The 16184-nt window shown below is 48.4% G+C and overlaps 1 protein-coding gene across 2 annotated transcripts in view; it reads right to left on the reverse strand.

Annotated features, from left to right (window-relative positions):
• Positions 1–16184, reverse strand: part of GLT1D1 (glycosyltransferase 1 domain containing 1) — a 113329-nt gene that overhangs the window by 50053 nt on the left and 47092 nt on the right. For both annotated transcript variants that reach the window (XM_047827361.1, XM_047827360.1), the window contains 2 exons: positions 9280–9385; positions 5341–5392 (listed from right to left, as the gene is read on the reverse strand). In XM_047827361.1, coding sequence (XP_047683317.1) covers positions 5341–5392; positions 9280–9385 — 158 coding nt within the window. The remainder of the gene's footprint in view (positions 1–5340; positions 5393–9279; positions 9386–16184) is intronic.

Raw genomic sequence — 16184 nt, forward strand, 5'->3', positions numbered from 1 at the left:
GAGATAGCTAGGGGACCATAAACAGCCTCCAAAGTAGTACCCTGGCTTTCCCAGAGGGCGGGAAGGGACCCGGGGCTAGCAAAATACACCCATTCTGGATACATTTCCGTTAAGATATCTCCCACTCCCCAATGCTGTGCGAGAGTGTGTCTTCGCAATCTTGAAAAAGCTCATCCCCCACTTGTATGTACAGGGCTGGGCTGACCAACCAGCCACCAGACACAGGAGACGAGGGCACCCTTGAACAAGGGCTGCTCTGAACGGAGATGTGCCCTAAGCGCATAAGGCGCGATGAGGTTTGAAGACAGTACAAAAACAAACCAGGAAAAAAGTGAACTATCTCATTCGTCATTTTAATATTGATGACATGCTGAAATAATAAGATTTTGGAGCTAGACGATGTACAATAAAGAACTTGGCCTTTGCATGTGACCTCTGGGAGATAATCTACATGATACATGATAGGAGTGTCTTTGTTTAGGGCAGGGCCAGTCACAACCAATGGGCTTAGGGTGGGGGCCGGCCATGCCACAAAGACCAACCGGGTCATTTAGGGTGGGAACTTGGAGTCAAGTGGCATCTGTCCCCTTTGAACACTGGATTCCTGCACATGAGCTGTCAACCACCCAAACCTACAGAATGAAGCTCCAATAAAAATGTTGGACCCTCAACTTGGGTAGCTCCCTGGGTGGCTAATGCTCCATGCACATTGTCTCAGGTCAATGACCAGGGGGTGGAATGATTGGACTCCACGGGGAAGAAGGCAATGGCACCTTGGCCCTACACGGCTCTTTGTTTGGGCCGATTTGAGCCTGATAAAGAGCAGCCACAAGAATAAACCACAACCACGAGCAGAAAGACGGTCAGTGAGTTCTGTGCAATCAGACGCAAACGCCACACATCTTTCTAATCTGAGACTATCGGAATTTGATTCTGGTTTCATAATAATTAGGTAGGATGCAGTAAACAACAACCCGAGTCGAGCCTGCTCCCGAAACGAAGGGACACAAAATTAAAAACAAAAGCTGGCAATTCAATAATGAAGAGTCGGACGTAATTACTCAAAAACCGTATCTCTGTTCAGAAGACCTAAGTAAAAAATCATCTGTCTACAAAAATCCATCTAAAATAATTATACAAACGCAGCTGAATAATGAAGCTTTACATTATTTATAGGTCTTTTTTTTTATCTGTAAAAACTGATCAGGTGAAGTATTGAGCGGAACTTTACTGAAAAATCATCCACCAAAAATAGCACAAAACACTGTATTAAAAACACAGGTTCATGTTCGAATTTAATAACTAACCCCCACCACTTTAAACTCTAAAACGAGATGCCTCCTTTCTTTAGTATCAGCTTTTATTACACGGTCTCTTACATCATCACCCCAGACTGAACATTTGCTTCCTGTTTGGTTTAAAAAACAAAACAAAACAAAACAAAACAAAACAAAACAAAACAAAACAAGCTTTGTTATGCTACTTGCAAGAGCCTCTTCTGAAAACAAAGACCACTGACCTGGGATTACAGTCCCTCTGGTGTGGCCACCTCCGTTTGAGAACGCGAGTGGTCTCAGGTGAGCTCCCAGACATAAGCTGGCCCTTCTACGGGCACCTCTGGGGCATCGTCACCCCTACTGCCACACCCACCCAGACCGTGGCGGCTCTGTGCATTCGGTGCGGTCCTTACCACGTAGGAAATCGGACCCACGTAAGAATAACTGTCCCACGCGTCAGTTATCACTGTGACACCAGTGACTCCCGGCTCTGTATCTCCAGCTGCGCCCTCTTCCCCGGGACAGCCTCACGCCGCGGCGACGCTCCGGATATTTACGACTGAGTCCCATATCTGTCTCAGATTCAGCGTGCCTGGGGCTCCCGTTTCGTTCTCCTTCCTTTCCGCATCCAAACTCCTTCAGTCGAGCTCGTCCAGAATTTGTTGATAAAAATCTTAAATCACGTTAATATTCTCGGGTCCCGCTTTATTCCTTCCTTACATGCTTCCCACGGTCTTCCCACACAAAAATTTGTCCAGAACGTGGTACGTAGGCTTAAAAAAAAATTATTATCAAAGTGCACTTGTAGATAAAATGGCATATATTTGCGGGTGAAATGGCGTGATTTTTTTTAATATTCCAGAAAATAAGTGTGTGCGTGTGTGTGCATGCATGTGTGTGAGAGTGCATGCGTGTGAGTGTGTGTGACTTTGTGCATGTGCGCGCGTGTGTATGTATGTGTGCGGGCACACGCATGTGTGTGTGAGTGTGTGTGCAAGCGGGAAGAATGACGGTAGATTAAGCAAGCACTGAAGGGTGTAAGCAGGTGGCAGGTAATGGGAGTTCACTCTTCTATTCCTGCTGCTTTTGCTTGTGTGTGGAAATTTCTACATTAAGAAGTTCTCAAGCAGGGTCCTTCCTTGGTAAATCCAATTCAACAAGCGTGTACTGCACAAGAGGAGGTGTGACCCCTCTGGGGACGCACTAGCGATCCATACTTTGTCCCCGTCCTCAGGGAGCTCACAACCACATAGGGTGAAGGAGAGGACCGGCGCTAAGTGCATCCTTCCTTGTGTCCATGTCCTTGAAGCCCCTCCCATTATGAGGCAGACTCTATCTCCACTCCTTGACTTGCTTTGGCCAAACATGAGGCAAGCATCAGGTTGAAAGGTTTCACACCGGTGCCTGCTCTCTCCTGCTGCGGAGCCTCGTGGGGGACAGCAGACCAGGGGGCGAGAGGCCTCAGTTGTCCCCACCATCCTAGCGAAGAACCCAGCCGTGTTAGCAAGGTGGCCACCCCAGACTACCCAGCCTGGCTGAGCTGACCCAGGCAACGCAAAGAATAAATAACAAGTGTTTGATCTAAGGCGCTATGTTTGGTGTGGCTTGTTACGTAACAAAAATTAATACGTACAGTAAGTGAACACATCTATACTTAGGGTCAACGGACAGAGGTGACATTGGAGATGGAGAAGCTTGGGGGGGTGGGGGGGGGAGGGCTACAGATTCACAGACCAGGAACATAGGCTTCAACAGGTAGAAGCTTCCTTTCCTGTCTGGCTTAACAGAAGACAGGCAGGGTCCGAGATCTGCTGCTCCGTTGGACCTGTTTGAAGATGCTGTTTGGACTCAGGTATGTGAAGAAATGTGAAGAAATTCAGCATCTCCCTGAGAGGTGGCTGGAAAGGGGGGGGCTTTCAGATCACTGCAAGCATTATTCTCAGATGCTTGCACCAAAACTCAACCAATGGGAATGTCCTAAAGGAACCCGAAATCGTATCATGCTCTGTTCCAGTAAAGTCCGTGGGTCCACCTTGCACTCTGGACGGCTACTTCACCTGTGCACGACTATGTCACACGCCACACCTCCGTCATCTGAAAAAGACCGGGTTCCCTGAGCAGTGTAGATCTTCCGAATGTTGAGGCATTTCGTGACACAACATCGAAACAAAAATCTCATGTGTTAACATGACCAGGAGAGTCTTGTGTTAACATGACCAGGGAAGCTGTCGACCGCGTGGTGGCTTTCCGAAATTCTGATTTTTTTTTTGCCCGACAGGGCAAATGTTATTGTGGGCAACAGATAATGCCAGCCGTCTTGCTTACCGTGACTGGCTCGAGCCACTCGTTTGGAAGAAAAATGTCTGACAAACGCCCAAGCCTGTCTGCCAATCATTCAAGTATCTGTTCCATTTGCGACTCAACCACACAAGCGCCTTTATCTCCAGATAAACACCATGCTTCACTCAGAAGGCAGCAGACAGCCTTAGGTAGACTCCCTGTGTCATTACACGGGACGTTAAAAAAACTTACATTCAAAGGTTGAGAGTTGATAAAATTAAACAATATTATTGGCTCAGCAAGGAAATCTTAAAGGGATTTCTTTTTTAAACTACAAGTGGGTGGTGTGAAAAATCAACTATTACTGGCTCCCACTGGTGGCCTTCACCGGGACTAAAGCGGTCAGCGGTGTTTCTCAACAATGATTTCGCAATGGTGAGAAGGGTACGCAGCGGCTTCCTGTTCTTACGCAAATAGGCTCCACTTTGTGGAGACCCTGAAAGAGTCCCGGGATCCCCCAGGGGGACGAGCATCACTTCAGAGGACCGGCGCGCCACGAGGACGCAGGTGGGCAAACTGGTGCAACATGGAACTCAGGGCCAGGAAGCTTGTCGATCTTCCTTCTGAGATGCTCAATGTATTAAATTGTGCCAGAAAAGGCCACCTCCAGTTCCTGCCCGGGAAGCGTTTGATGTGAAGAAAGAAGGTGTGCGCGCCCCGGCCGTGGGGGTGAGCGCACCCACGTGCCCACAGAGTCCAGAGCTTTTGGTGAGGGACCGGTCCTAGGAAAGACTGCCTCTGCCCTTGTCCCGACGCGGCAGCATACGAGCACCAAATCTTACAGAAATCCCATAAAGAAAGTGCCTAGCCTGTAAAATACTCCCAACAGGAATGATGCGGACAAATGCTAAGGGCTTAAGTGCTGGGCACAGCGGGTGAGCTGGTGACCGAGGCTCCCTGCAGGTCCCCCCGCCCCGAGAGCAGAGCCTTGTGCTTGTGGCTCGGGAGGCAAAGTGGCCTCTGGGTTGGCTCCTTCCATTGCCAGCCTGCTCTGCCAGGCCTTCCCGTGACTCCCCGCTGAGAACTCAGACTGCCACCAGCTCCTTCCCCTGCCGCCCCTCCCCCCAGCCATCGTGAATAAAGAAGTCAATAAGGGAATTAACTTGCAGAGCTACGAAAAGTCCTCTACGCTTTAAAGCTCTTTGGATAAATGGTCCAACCTTGGAAATTACATCTACCGCCTAAAAGACTGTTGCTCTGCGTGCACCTGAGTTGGCTGCAACATTTGCAGCACAGCCTGTAAATCACCCAGTCTGAGCGCACAAAAGGAAAACAGAAATGTAAAAAAAAAACAAAAAACAAAAAACCAGTGACGTCTTAAGAGTATCTATCTACACAGGGGCGTCTGGGTGGCTCAGTGGGTTGAGCGTCCGACTTCGGCTCAGGTCATGATCTCAGAGCTCGTGAGTTCAAGTCCTGCGTCGGGCTCTGTGCTGACAGCTCGGAGCCTGGAGCCTGCCTCGGATTCTGTGTCTCCCTCTCTCTCTGCCCCTAACCCACTCACATTCTATCTCTGTCTCTCTCAAAAATAAATAAACAAACAAAAAAAAGAGCATCTACACAAATAAAAAACACTGATATACGGGAAACATAATACACTGTTGTGGCCACAGTAAACATTGTCCATGGGAACATCGTCAGTTCGAATCAAAGTGCCTTCAGCGCCCGCCCCCCCCCAACCTCACCGGCACGGCCCAAATAACATCACAAAATAAATACATACCCACTGTGTTTGTGCCATTTCCTTCATTGACTCTGTGAAGGCGACGGCAAATCTAGTAAAAGTGAACAAAAATGAGGAAAACAATTAGGGCAGAATTCAATTAGCATGACCATGGAACAGCTCTTTGGGACCACTTGTCAGAGACAGCAAGGCGCTGAGTTTCAGGTGCTATCAATTTCTATCACGTGTGGTCAGAGGACATCAGGTTTCATCTCCACGCACATCGAAACAAGTTGGGTGTGCAAGGAATAAACAAATGAAGCTCAGAATTTCAATTTGTTGTTGTTGTTGTTGTTCCTGCCATGCAAGGTCAGGGAAGCTGGGAAAAAGCCGGAAAGCCAGAAGCGGGAGACCAGCAAAAGATCCAAGGACAGGCCGTCTAGCCCTGATAGCAGCACAGGAGGACGGTGCTAACGTCTTCAAAGTTTACTGAAGGCACGTGGTCACGGAATGTCCATGTCCACATTCACTGAGCAATGGTGTTTCCAGAAGTAGGGCTGGGTACACCCGGGATGAGCCAGGGGCATCTCAGGGGAGCCCCCTGCGTGAGAAATGGCTCAGGACTGGTGGGGCGTGTTGAAAGCATCCTCCGGGTGCTTTGCACAAAGTGAATCCCCTCATTTGGCAAGCAGGAACACCCCCGCCCCCCACGCCCCGTGAGAGTATCGCTCCGCGCTGGACGCCCCCAGCCCTGCACTCGGGCCCGGCACCCGCACACCGGCAAAAACACCCGCGGACTGAACAAACCAACCAGCCAACGGAGGTGAGTCCCGCCGTCCATCCCAACAGGAAGAGCAGGTGCGTGGGCCCGAGCGCAGAAGAGGGGGGTCGGGCACCCTCGCCCAGGGACTGTCCCCGCCCACCCCGCCCCATGCCCCCTTCTGCCGGGGCACCCCATTCGCTCAGGACCTAGGCGTCAAGGGGGTCAAGGCGTCAAGGGGGCAACGACAGCCTTGGGAAGGTTTGCATCAGACAGAGGACACGTGCTGGGGCGCCCGGGTGGCTCAGCCGGTTAAACATCCGACTTCGGCTCAGGTCATGGTCTCACGGTTCATGGGTTCGAGCCCCGTGTCGGGCCCTGTGCTGACAGCTGGGAGCCTGGAGCCTGCTTCGGATTCTGTGTCTCCCTCTCTCTCTGCCCCTCCCCTGCTCATGCCCTTTCTCTCTGTCTAAAATAAACAAACACGAAAAAAGAAAGAAAGAAAGAAAGAAAGAAAGAAAGAAAGAAAGAGAGAAAGAAAGCGGGCACGTGTAAACGTCTCCGGAGCCAGCAGGACCACCGACTGAGCTCCATCATTTCTGCGTCTTCTGGAGAGGCAGGTGACCCTTTCCTTCTCGGGGCTCCTCACTCACCACACAGACCCCTGCCCTGGGTTCACACCCAGCCACCCAGCAGATAACCACTAAGAGAGCTTCTGACCCCACGATCCTAAGAAAATAAATTTAAAATAACATTAATAAATACATATTTATTTATTTTATTCATTTATTTATTTTGAGGGGGGCAGACAGAGGGGGCAGAACGAGAGGAGAGAGAGAGAGAGAGAGAGAGAGAGAGAGAGAGAGAGAGAGAGAGTCCCAAACAGGCTCTATGCTCAGCATTGGAGCCTGACGTGGGGCTTGATCCCATGACCCTGGGATCATGACCTGAGCCAAAATCAAGAGTCAGATGCTCAACCGACTGAGCCACCAGGTGACCCGAAAATAATGCATTTCTTATGAAAACGAGAAAACTACTGCTTTCATCGCCATTTCAAAACATACTCACGTTGACCTGTGATTTTGCTCGTGGAAAACATCTTTAGTAACACTGTAGCTCAAAGACCCTTCGAAATTATTGATGCTGAACCCTCTGACCCACCATCCCATGGGCTTTAACCCATCACGTGCTACGTATTTCCTAGCGGCGAAACCATCTCTGAGGCAGTGTATCTCACATAAGCTCTTTTGCTCATTTGCTTGGCAACGTTAGGTTTCTCTACGGTGAGCCTGCACAATCCTTCACAAAACAATTTCCACAGGCCTCAAACCCCTTACTTAATTTAGTATTTACAAGTCCCAGATACTTACCACATTATAATACGACCCAAATAGCTGGTGCTGAAGTAATTTCAATATTATACCAGAGAGGAAAAAGGTTCCAAACATTGGAAAAGTTCAAAAGTAGACTTTGTAAGAAAAATACAACTACTTTAAAAGTATTTGATTAAAAACAAAACTCATTATAAAGCTACACAAGTTCAATATTTTACAGAGAAGTACGCCGTGTGCTGTCCGACGGGGAATCTAGGGTTCATCCGACTTCCCACGCACGGGCTTCAATCAATATCCCTCCCAGATGAAAATCAATGTGTTTTAATAACAACACAATGAATAATGCTAATGATAACACCACAAGATGAATTCATTCAATAATGTTTCTACCAAGCAGAATTATTTTCCTTCTGTAAGACCGTGCATGGCAAACTGCATGAATCAAAAGGTAATAGATTTTTAGGGCGTAAGAACAACATCAAGAAAACCTATAATGATAGATCACCTTTCAAGATAAACCCAAACTCTGTATACCTTTGTTTACTGTAACCCTCCTCTCTCTCTCCCTCCCTCTCTCCCCCTCTCTCCCTTTCCCTCACACACACAGGTGCACACACACACACACACACACACACACACACGCAGACAGTAAACTGTCTATTTGGACTTGGTTGTGTCCCCACATTCACGTCCAGGACGTTGTCAGGAGGAAGTGGGTCTGAAATGGACGAATACACCGCTGTAACCCCAGCTTTCAGGGGCAAGACTGACTCCCACCTTATAAAAAGGGGAGGGGGCTGCCTTAGGCTGCACCGTGGACCCTGGAGCGCTGTCTTTAAAGGGATCGGGAATGCTCCGGTGACATAAAGCTTCAAAGAGTTCTGGATTCCCTGACCGCGACTTCCCAGCTGGGAGAGGGGTAGAGACGGACCAGACATTTTGTGGTTGGCCATTTATTGGGGGCATGGGAGCAAACTAAATGTCCGTCGACACACAAGTGGACAAAGAAACTGTAGGGGCGCCTGGGTGACTCAGTCGGTTGGGCCTCTGACTCTTGGTTTGGCTCAGGTCATGATCTCACGGTTCATGAGTTTGAGCCTCACGTCGGACTCTGTGCTGGCAGTGCAGATCCTGCTTGGGATTGTCTCTCTCTCTCTCTCTCTGCCCTCCCTGCCTCTCTCTCTCTCAAAATAAACAAATAAACTGAAAAATTTTAAGTAGTATATGTTTCACCAAAAAAAAAAAAAAAATGTAGAGAGCACATACAGTGACCTATTATTCAGCCTTGAAAAAAGAGGAAATCCTGCCATCTTGTAAAAACACGGGTGAAGGCCATTGTGCTCTGCGAAGCAAGCCAGGCACGAAGGACACACACTGCATGGTCCCACTGACACGAGAGTCTAAAGGAGTCAGATGCAGACAAGCAGAGAGCAGGACAGTGGATGCCAGGGGCCGGGGGAGGGGGACACAGGAAGGTGTTCGTCAAAGGGCACCCCGCTGAGCAATCCCGCCGGTGACCCCTGTCCCGGACGGCTTCACATAGCTCAGAAACCCACGCGGCTCAGAGCCCTGCTCAGAACACTCCAGATCTGGGACCTGTGTGTGTTGTGCTACAGGACAGCAGGGCCCTGCCTTCCAGCCTGTTCTATGAAGCTTGGCCCAATATTAACCGTAGCGTATCCTCATGCCATGACTTGTTTACAGTGACTCTTTCTGGCAGAATTCAAACGTGCCAAAGTGAAAGAAAGAAAAGAAAGAAACGAAACGCAGACACTGGCTTTATTATGTGAAGATGGAAACTTCCCAAACTACTGCCTCCTGAGTCTTTGGGTTTCGATGCACCAGGCCCCAAAGGGTTAACCCCCCCTCCCCCCTCCCCGGCCGTGAAGTTCTCATAGGCATTACCTGGCTTCTTCCAGGACTTTCCCCATCACTTTCTTCTTCTCTCCATGGTTAACATCTTCATTTAAATCGGTTCCACCGAAGATGATTCCAAAGGGAATCCCGTGACCTGCAAAATTATGACGGTTAGTGAGGCAGAGCGTGGCTTTGCCAACAGCCCTCGCCAGCCCACCCCCAAGCAATGGACACCCGGGGACCACGTTTTGTTGTTTGTTTCATTTTATCCAGCTCGCCTGAGGAACAGAATAGGTATCCCTGTTATAAACATGACACGGGGATTGGTCATGTCAGACCACAGGTGCCAGGACTATTTTAAATCAATTAGCGTTAAATTTTAACAGGTGAAAACCAGTGCTGTGGCCCCCATCCATCAGAGCCGAGCTCATTGGAGACGGGCTCATCCGGCGTCTGTGACGGAGAAGGAGCAGTCCACGTGCAGCCAGGCTGGGGATCAGAGTAGCAGGTGCCGTGCTAGCGAGGGCCCAGGGAGACGTAGGGCGCCCCGGGGCCACCATGGCTCCAGGGAGCATGATGCGGGGCTGTTGTAGGAACCCGAGCCATCCGAGACCCTGCACATGTAAAGGAAGAGGGGGCCCGCCAGGGAGCAAGTCTGTTCGGAGTGAAGCACTCTGGGCTGCTGACAGGCTGAGTCAGGGGACGTTGGATGAGCTCAGACGTGTGAGGCATCGGGTGTGCACAGATCAAGCCACGTGACGTGCTTAGCAGAAGCGACTCCCCAGAGGGACTTGCAGAGTCGGCCAAAAATTGCAGGAGACACTGGCCGGCAAACCACCAAACAGACCAGCTCTAACCGGAGTGTTCCTACTGGGATTTCTCAAACCAGCCATCCCGCCCGAGATTCAGTGTGTCGGTCACGGGGGACTCGCCTTCCCTCTTCTTCGCCTGAGAGTTCTTTCTGTCAGTGCAAATTAGCACATTCCGTCTTTTTTCCTCTCTGGCAAGGTGGCCCTTTCCCTGCAATCTGACGGCTAAGGATTCAGCCTCTAGATACTCAGCCCAAGAATCGCACCCACGGGCACCACGAGGTGGCTGGGGAAAGCAAAGAAGGGAAGCAACTCAGACACATCAGTGAAGACCAGCCTTTAGCAAAAAAGAAAAAGAAGAAGAAGAAAAAAAGAAAAAAAGAGGGACGCCTGGGTGGCTCAGTCGGTGGGGCGTCCGACTTTGGCTCAGGTCATGATCTCGCGGTCCATGAGTTCGAGCCCCGCGTCGGGCTCTGTGCTGACAGCTCGCAGCCTGGAGTCCACTTAGGATTCCGTGTCTCCCTCTCTCTCTGCCCCTCCCCCACTCTCTGTTTCTCTCTCAAAAGTAAATAAACATTAAAAAAATTAAAAAGAAAAAGAAACAAGAGACGCATATGTTTTGTGTGTGTGTGTTTACACTGACACAAAAAGACTCAAAACAATCTACTGTCACATGAGAAAAATCAAGTGCAGACTGGCATATATATATATGTATATGTATCTACATATATACATACACATATACATATACATATATAAATACACATTTGTATATATGGATAAGTTCTGTGAAAGAATACACAAAATACTGGTTGTCATTGCCTCTGGACAAGGGACCCACAAGGCCACAGATCTGGGATGGGAGGGAAACTTACTTTTCACTCTAACATTTTATGTTGTCGGTGCTGTTTACCATGGACAGGTATGCCCTTTTCCAAAACCACAGATAGTTGTAGGAAACCACTCCCATTAGAGATAAGTCACTGCGTGCCATGGGTGTGGACGTGTGGGGATGCCGAGAAAGGGGGAATGGGTTTAGCATGTGGGACAGACACCAATCTTTGGGGATGGGAGGGAGGTATGAGGTGGGAAGAATAATGGGCCCCAAAGATGTCCATTCCTAATTCCTGGATCCTAAGAATGTTTCAGGGGAGAGGCAGGTTAAGCTATTTAGAAGTGAGGGGGCCAGTCAGCTAACCCTAAAATGCGAGACATTATCCTGGATTACCGAGGCAGGCCAGTGTAATCACGGGGGCCTTACAGGTGGAAGAGGCGGGCCAATGAGCTCCCAGGGCCGCCATGTGAGGAGGACCAGACTGGCCCTCACCGGCTCTTGGGATGGGAGTGCGTGTCCCTCCAGAAGGTGGAAAATAAGGAAACAGATTTGCCACCAAAGCCTCCAGAGAGAAACACAGCCCCCACCAACATCTTGCTTTTAGCCCCATGAGATCCCTTTCAGCTCTGTGACCTGGCGAGCTGGAGAACCATATATGTGTGTTGTATTGTGCCCCTGGGCTTGTGGCGAATTGTGACAGTGCCGACAGGGGGCGAATATGGATGGCATCCCCCTGACAAAAACTGCCACTTTGGGAGGGGAAAGAAAATCGCAGAGGAAGTCTCGTTCCTTGAAATCTCCAAAGACAGAACAGTGGACACCTGAAAGATATTACACCGAGTAATCACAGAAGCTGCTCGAAAGTTATGAGAACGTTCCGGAATGAAAATGATCAGCCCCGCTAGTTAATTAAGCCAACTGGCAAGCGCTCACATATATCAAACCTAATCTAGTAGGAAAAACATCAGACTTTAACACCAGACCACCCTGGCTCAGAATCCAGGTTCTCCACTTAGAAAACGCGTAACTGAGTGAGTCACTGAGTTTCTCTGAACCTCGGCCATCTCGTCTGTGAAATGGAGGTCACAATTGGCTGACGTACTCGGGAGATTAAATGGCTCCCTGCATAAGCCGTACGGGTACAGCATGGACTCCATGTGACACAGTATCAGTGTGCTTTACGCTGAAGAAGTTTCGAAATACATAAATCCGGAAGCTGTCTGAATTAAGTCAGCACCTGGGAGAATGGAATGTGGGATATTTCATTTACTTTTCTATCTTTTTCTCAACACTTGTTCTACGGTTAAGAAAACAAAGCAATGCACCCAAAATTCTAGAAGTCCTCTGCTATAGCATGATGTGTATAAATGTCTGCAAACTCCTACTGACCCTTCAAAACCTCCCTCAGCCATGCCCTTCTCACTAAAGTCTTCTCCAAGTTCCTCAGAAGTCACCCACCCCACTTGGATGCCAGGTGGGATTTGGGATTGATTTGTAGGTTGGAAATCAACCTACAACGTAAGGCTTTGGGATTGATTTGTAGGTTGGAAAATCCTGGAGAACAGGAATTGTGGCTTATTAGTTTTGTACCCCTTGCTCCTAATAGATACCTGCTAAAAGTTCAATCTTCCAACAGCACTTGTGGAAATGAGCTGAGCCTGAGAACTGGGATACAAACTATTTCCAAGTGCATTTACTCAGAGCCACCCAAGTGGTGGTCATATTTCACAGATCAGTGGCTCTGCTAGAAATGTCTCATTCCCAATAGTCTGCTGGGAAGAAACACCACAGGTTCCTGAACCCGGCTCCTTTATCAGCCACACAGCACCACCTGCTTCCTCACAAGGTTCAAGCCTGAGCAGATTCTCAACGAGAAATAGAGAAAGGGCGTCATCAAAACGCTTCTCATGCAGCTTCCTGCCAATGTCAGGTCGCCTGGGAAACTTGCTTGGTGCGCCATTTAGGGCATATGAAGGAGACCCCAGGGGGCGTCCTGCACAAGAGCAGGTTTCTATTATATTTTAGACAAGGGTAGCTGTGAAGTTCTGTTCCCATATACTTGAACGACTGGTGGGTATACACGTCAAAAGTCTTTCACAGACGTGTCCAGGAGGGAAGAACAAATACAATGTGTTACTTTGAAAGCTAATCTGGTCATCGGTCCGTCGCTTAAATAAAGCATTGAAATTCATATGTTTTTTTTTAATAACTGCATTGCACCCGGAATATAGCTGCAGTAAATATTCATACTGTTAATGTGCTTTTTCTCGTCCCTTGACTATTGGTCTTAGCAACCGTGATTACCTAATTATCCGCTCAGCAAATACTGGTTTTAAAGCGAAAAGTGAACTTCCATTTGTCCATGCCGTGAAGGTTTTATTTAGATATATTGACTGCGCCCAGACATACACAAGTGATGAGTGACGAGAGACTGTTGGGCAGTATGCATCGGCGGCAGCTGTAAAAATGCACATGCCTGGGAGGCTGCTGTGCCACTCTGAGAAAATCCTAGAGACGGGTCCCCAAGGTTCCTGCAGAGACCGGCTCATCACAACATCGTTCACAGTTGAGGGGAAAAACGGAAGTAAGACGTGGCCGCTCATAATCACACCGTTGAAGACCATTCAGTGACGGGGAAATGTCCCTGTTGTGTTGGTAGGTAAACCAGACTGTGGAACTGTCATAGGATCAGCTTTTATTATTTATTTGTTTATTTTATTTAAATTCAAGTTCGTTAACATACGATTTAGTCTTGGCTTCAGGAGCAGAACCCACTGATTCATCTGTTACCTACAACACCCAGTGCCCATCCCAAAAGTGCCCTCCTAATGCCCATCCCCCATCTAGCCCATCCCCCCCCCACCTCCCCTCCATAAACCCTCAGTTTGTTCTCTGTATTTGTCTCTTAGGGTTTGTCTCCCTCTCTGTTTTCATCTTATTTTTCCTTCCCTTCCCGTATGTTCATCTGTTGAGTTTCTCAAATTCCACGGATGAGTGAAGTCATATGATATCTTTCTCTGACTAATTTCGCTTCGCATAATACCCTCTAGTTCCATCCACGTTGTTGCAAATGGCAAGATTGCATTCTTTTTCATTGCCGAGTAGTATTCCATCGTGTATAAACCACATCTTCTTTATCCATTCATCAGTCAATGGACATTTCGGCTCTTTCCATGATTTGACTATTGTCGAAAGCGCTGCTATAAACATTGATCGTGGTTTTTAAAATACACAAATTGCAGAGAGAGGGAGACTGGACATTACCAGACATTTATAGCAATTTCCACAGTTCTTGGCACAGGCAACAATTCATGTTTTTTTTTTTAAAGAAGTTGCAAGTTTATGTTGCAAGAGTGTCTCTTGTTTTATAAACTTAATTTTGAAAAAAAATACAAAATAAATAAAAACAAACACATAGAACAGTGGTTATGTCTGGGTAGTGAAACTTGAAGTGCTGTATTTCCTTCTTTGTGTTTTTATGAAGTTTCCAAACCCTGCTTATATGTAATTTTAAAAAAGCAATAATTGCCATATATTTTATTTTTTTATTCAAAAATTTTTATGTTTTATTTATTTTTGGGAGAGAGAGAGAGAGAGAGATAGAGAGAGAGAGAGAGAGAGAGAGACATCGTGAGCAGGGGAGGGACAGAGAGAGAGGGAGACACAGAATCGGAAGCAGGCTCCAGGCTCTGAGCTGTCGGCATAGAGCCCGACGCGGGGCTCGAACTCACGAACTGAGTGAAGTCGGACACTTAACCGAGTGAGCCACCCTGGGGCCCCTAAATGCTATATATTTTAAAAGATAGTTTAATCTAACGAAGACTGTTTCAGAAACATAGCACGGAATGGAATCCTATGCAGCCAGGTACCAGCACGGGGCGGCGTCCGTGGCCCAGGGCACAGAGACAGCACAGGGTGGCCACGCGGTCCCGTGCAAGGAAACCCCCAGACACGGTAAGTGAAAGTCACCAGGTGCGTGGCGCCATCTCGACTTGCCGACAGCGGTTCTAATGCTTTCTGTGGTTTGCTGCTCAGAGGAGGGGCTGACTTTCAAAGAGATGACCCTCGGGAATAAATGAATAAATGGCGTGTAGCTACCATAAACACGGCAGCTGGGAATAAACACACGAAAGTCTAACTAAATCTACCAAGGGGGGCGCTGTTTCACTTCTCCACATTTGGGACCGCCAGCAGTAAGATCCCTTTCCCTTGTGCAAAGGGCTTCGGGAGGGTTTCATTCCTCCTACCAATCGTGAGAGTAAAGCACAGCCTTGGGCAACATTGTGCATTTCCTCCATTTATCTGAAGGAAAGGCCAAGCACGGTAAAATTGAGAACAACTGAAGTTTGCAGGGAAAAACCCAGGGCCGTGACCAGAGTGAGGGCGAATCGGTCCTCCCATCTGCTGGTTAAGCACGGACGGGAGTAGCCTTTCTAGAGGGCGACTTGTTGGTGTCCATCCAAGCGAAGAATACACAGTCCTCTGGCCGCTGGTTTATTCAGAGAATTCACACCACCAGTGTCCCCACAGAGTGAAGTGAAAAATGTGGTCAGAGCTGCTGTGGCGTGACTTGTGAGAGCGAGACCTGGAGAGACTTTTAATAAACACGATGCATCCTTCCAGAGGTATACCACACAGCCAGGAAAAAGAGCGAGGCAGAAGTAGCCCTACTGATCTGGAAAGGTCTCTGAGATGTGTCGTGCAGATGCTGAGTCACCCACTTGTGGACACAAAACACGCTCCATGCGTGTGTGTGCAGGACATTTAAAAAACAGACATAATTTTATAGACAATAATACAGCTGAAGGCCAACAGAATCACCTGCCTCAGGGCCTGAAGCCTTGTGAGTGCACAGCACCTACAACAGTCAGTGACAACCTCGTAAAGGTTCCCCAGGAGCTTGAAGAGCCGTGAACTTTATCTTGGCCTCCACGACGCAAGTCACACTGTTCCTTTTCCTATTTTGAGATCAACCACAGACTCTGTGTCCCGGGACACTTGCAACAGAATCCACCGTCGTAATACTTGTTCAGCAGAAAAGAGCCGTCTGGGAGAAATGCCCTCGGGAACATCTTCTCTGCTGGCAGAAAACAATTCATGCTGACGGTTCCAGGCAGGGTGGCAAAAATGCGGAAGCACAGGTGTATTCTCATAGGGTTAGAAGCTGAGACGTCCGTGTAGACATATTTGCTGCAATGACGGTAGGAGAAAATAACTGGCGACAACTCGCGTGCCCGCTGATTGAAGCCTGGTTACAATGTGGCTCGTGCCGCTGTGGAAAAACCTCCCAGAGGCGCTGTTAGATGGTG

This window comes from Prionailurus viverrinus, chromosome D3 (assembly GCF_022837055.1).
Source record: "Prionailurus viverrinus isolate Anna chromosome D3, UM_Priviv_1.0, whole genome shotgun sequence".
NCBI classification, from domain to species: Eukaryota; Metazoa; Chordata; class Mammalia; order Carnivora; family Felidae; genus Prionailurus; species Prionailurus viverrinus.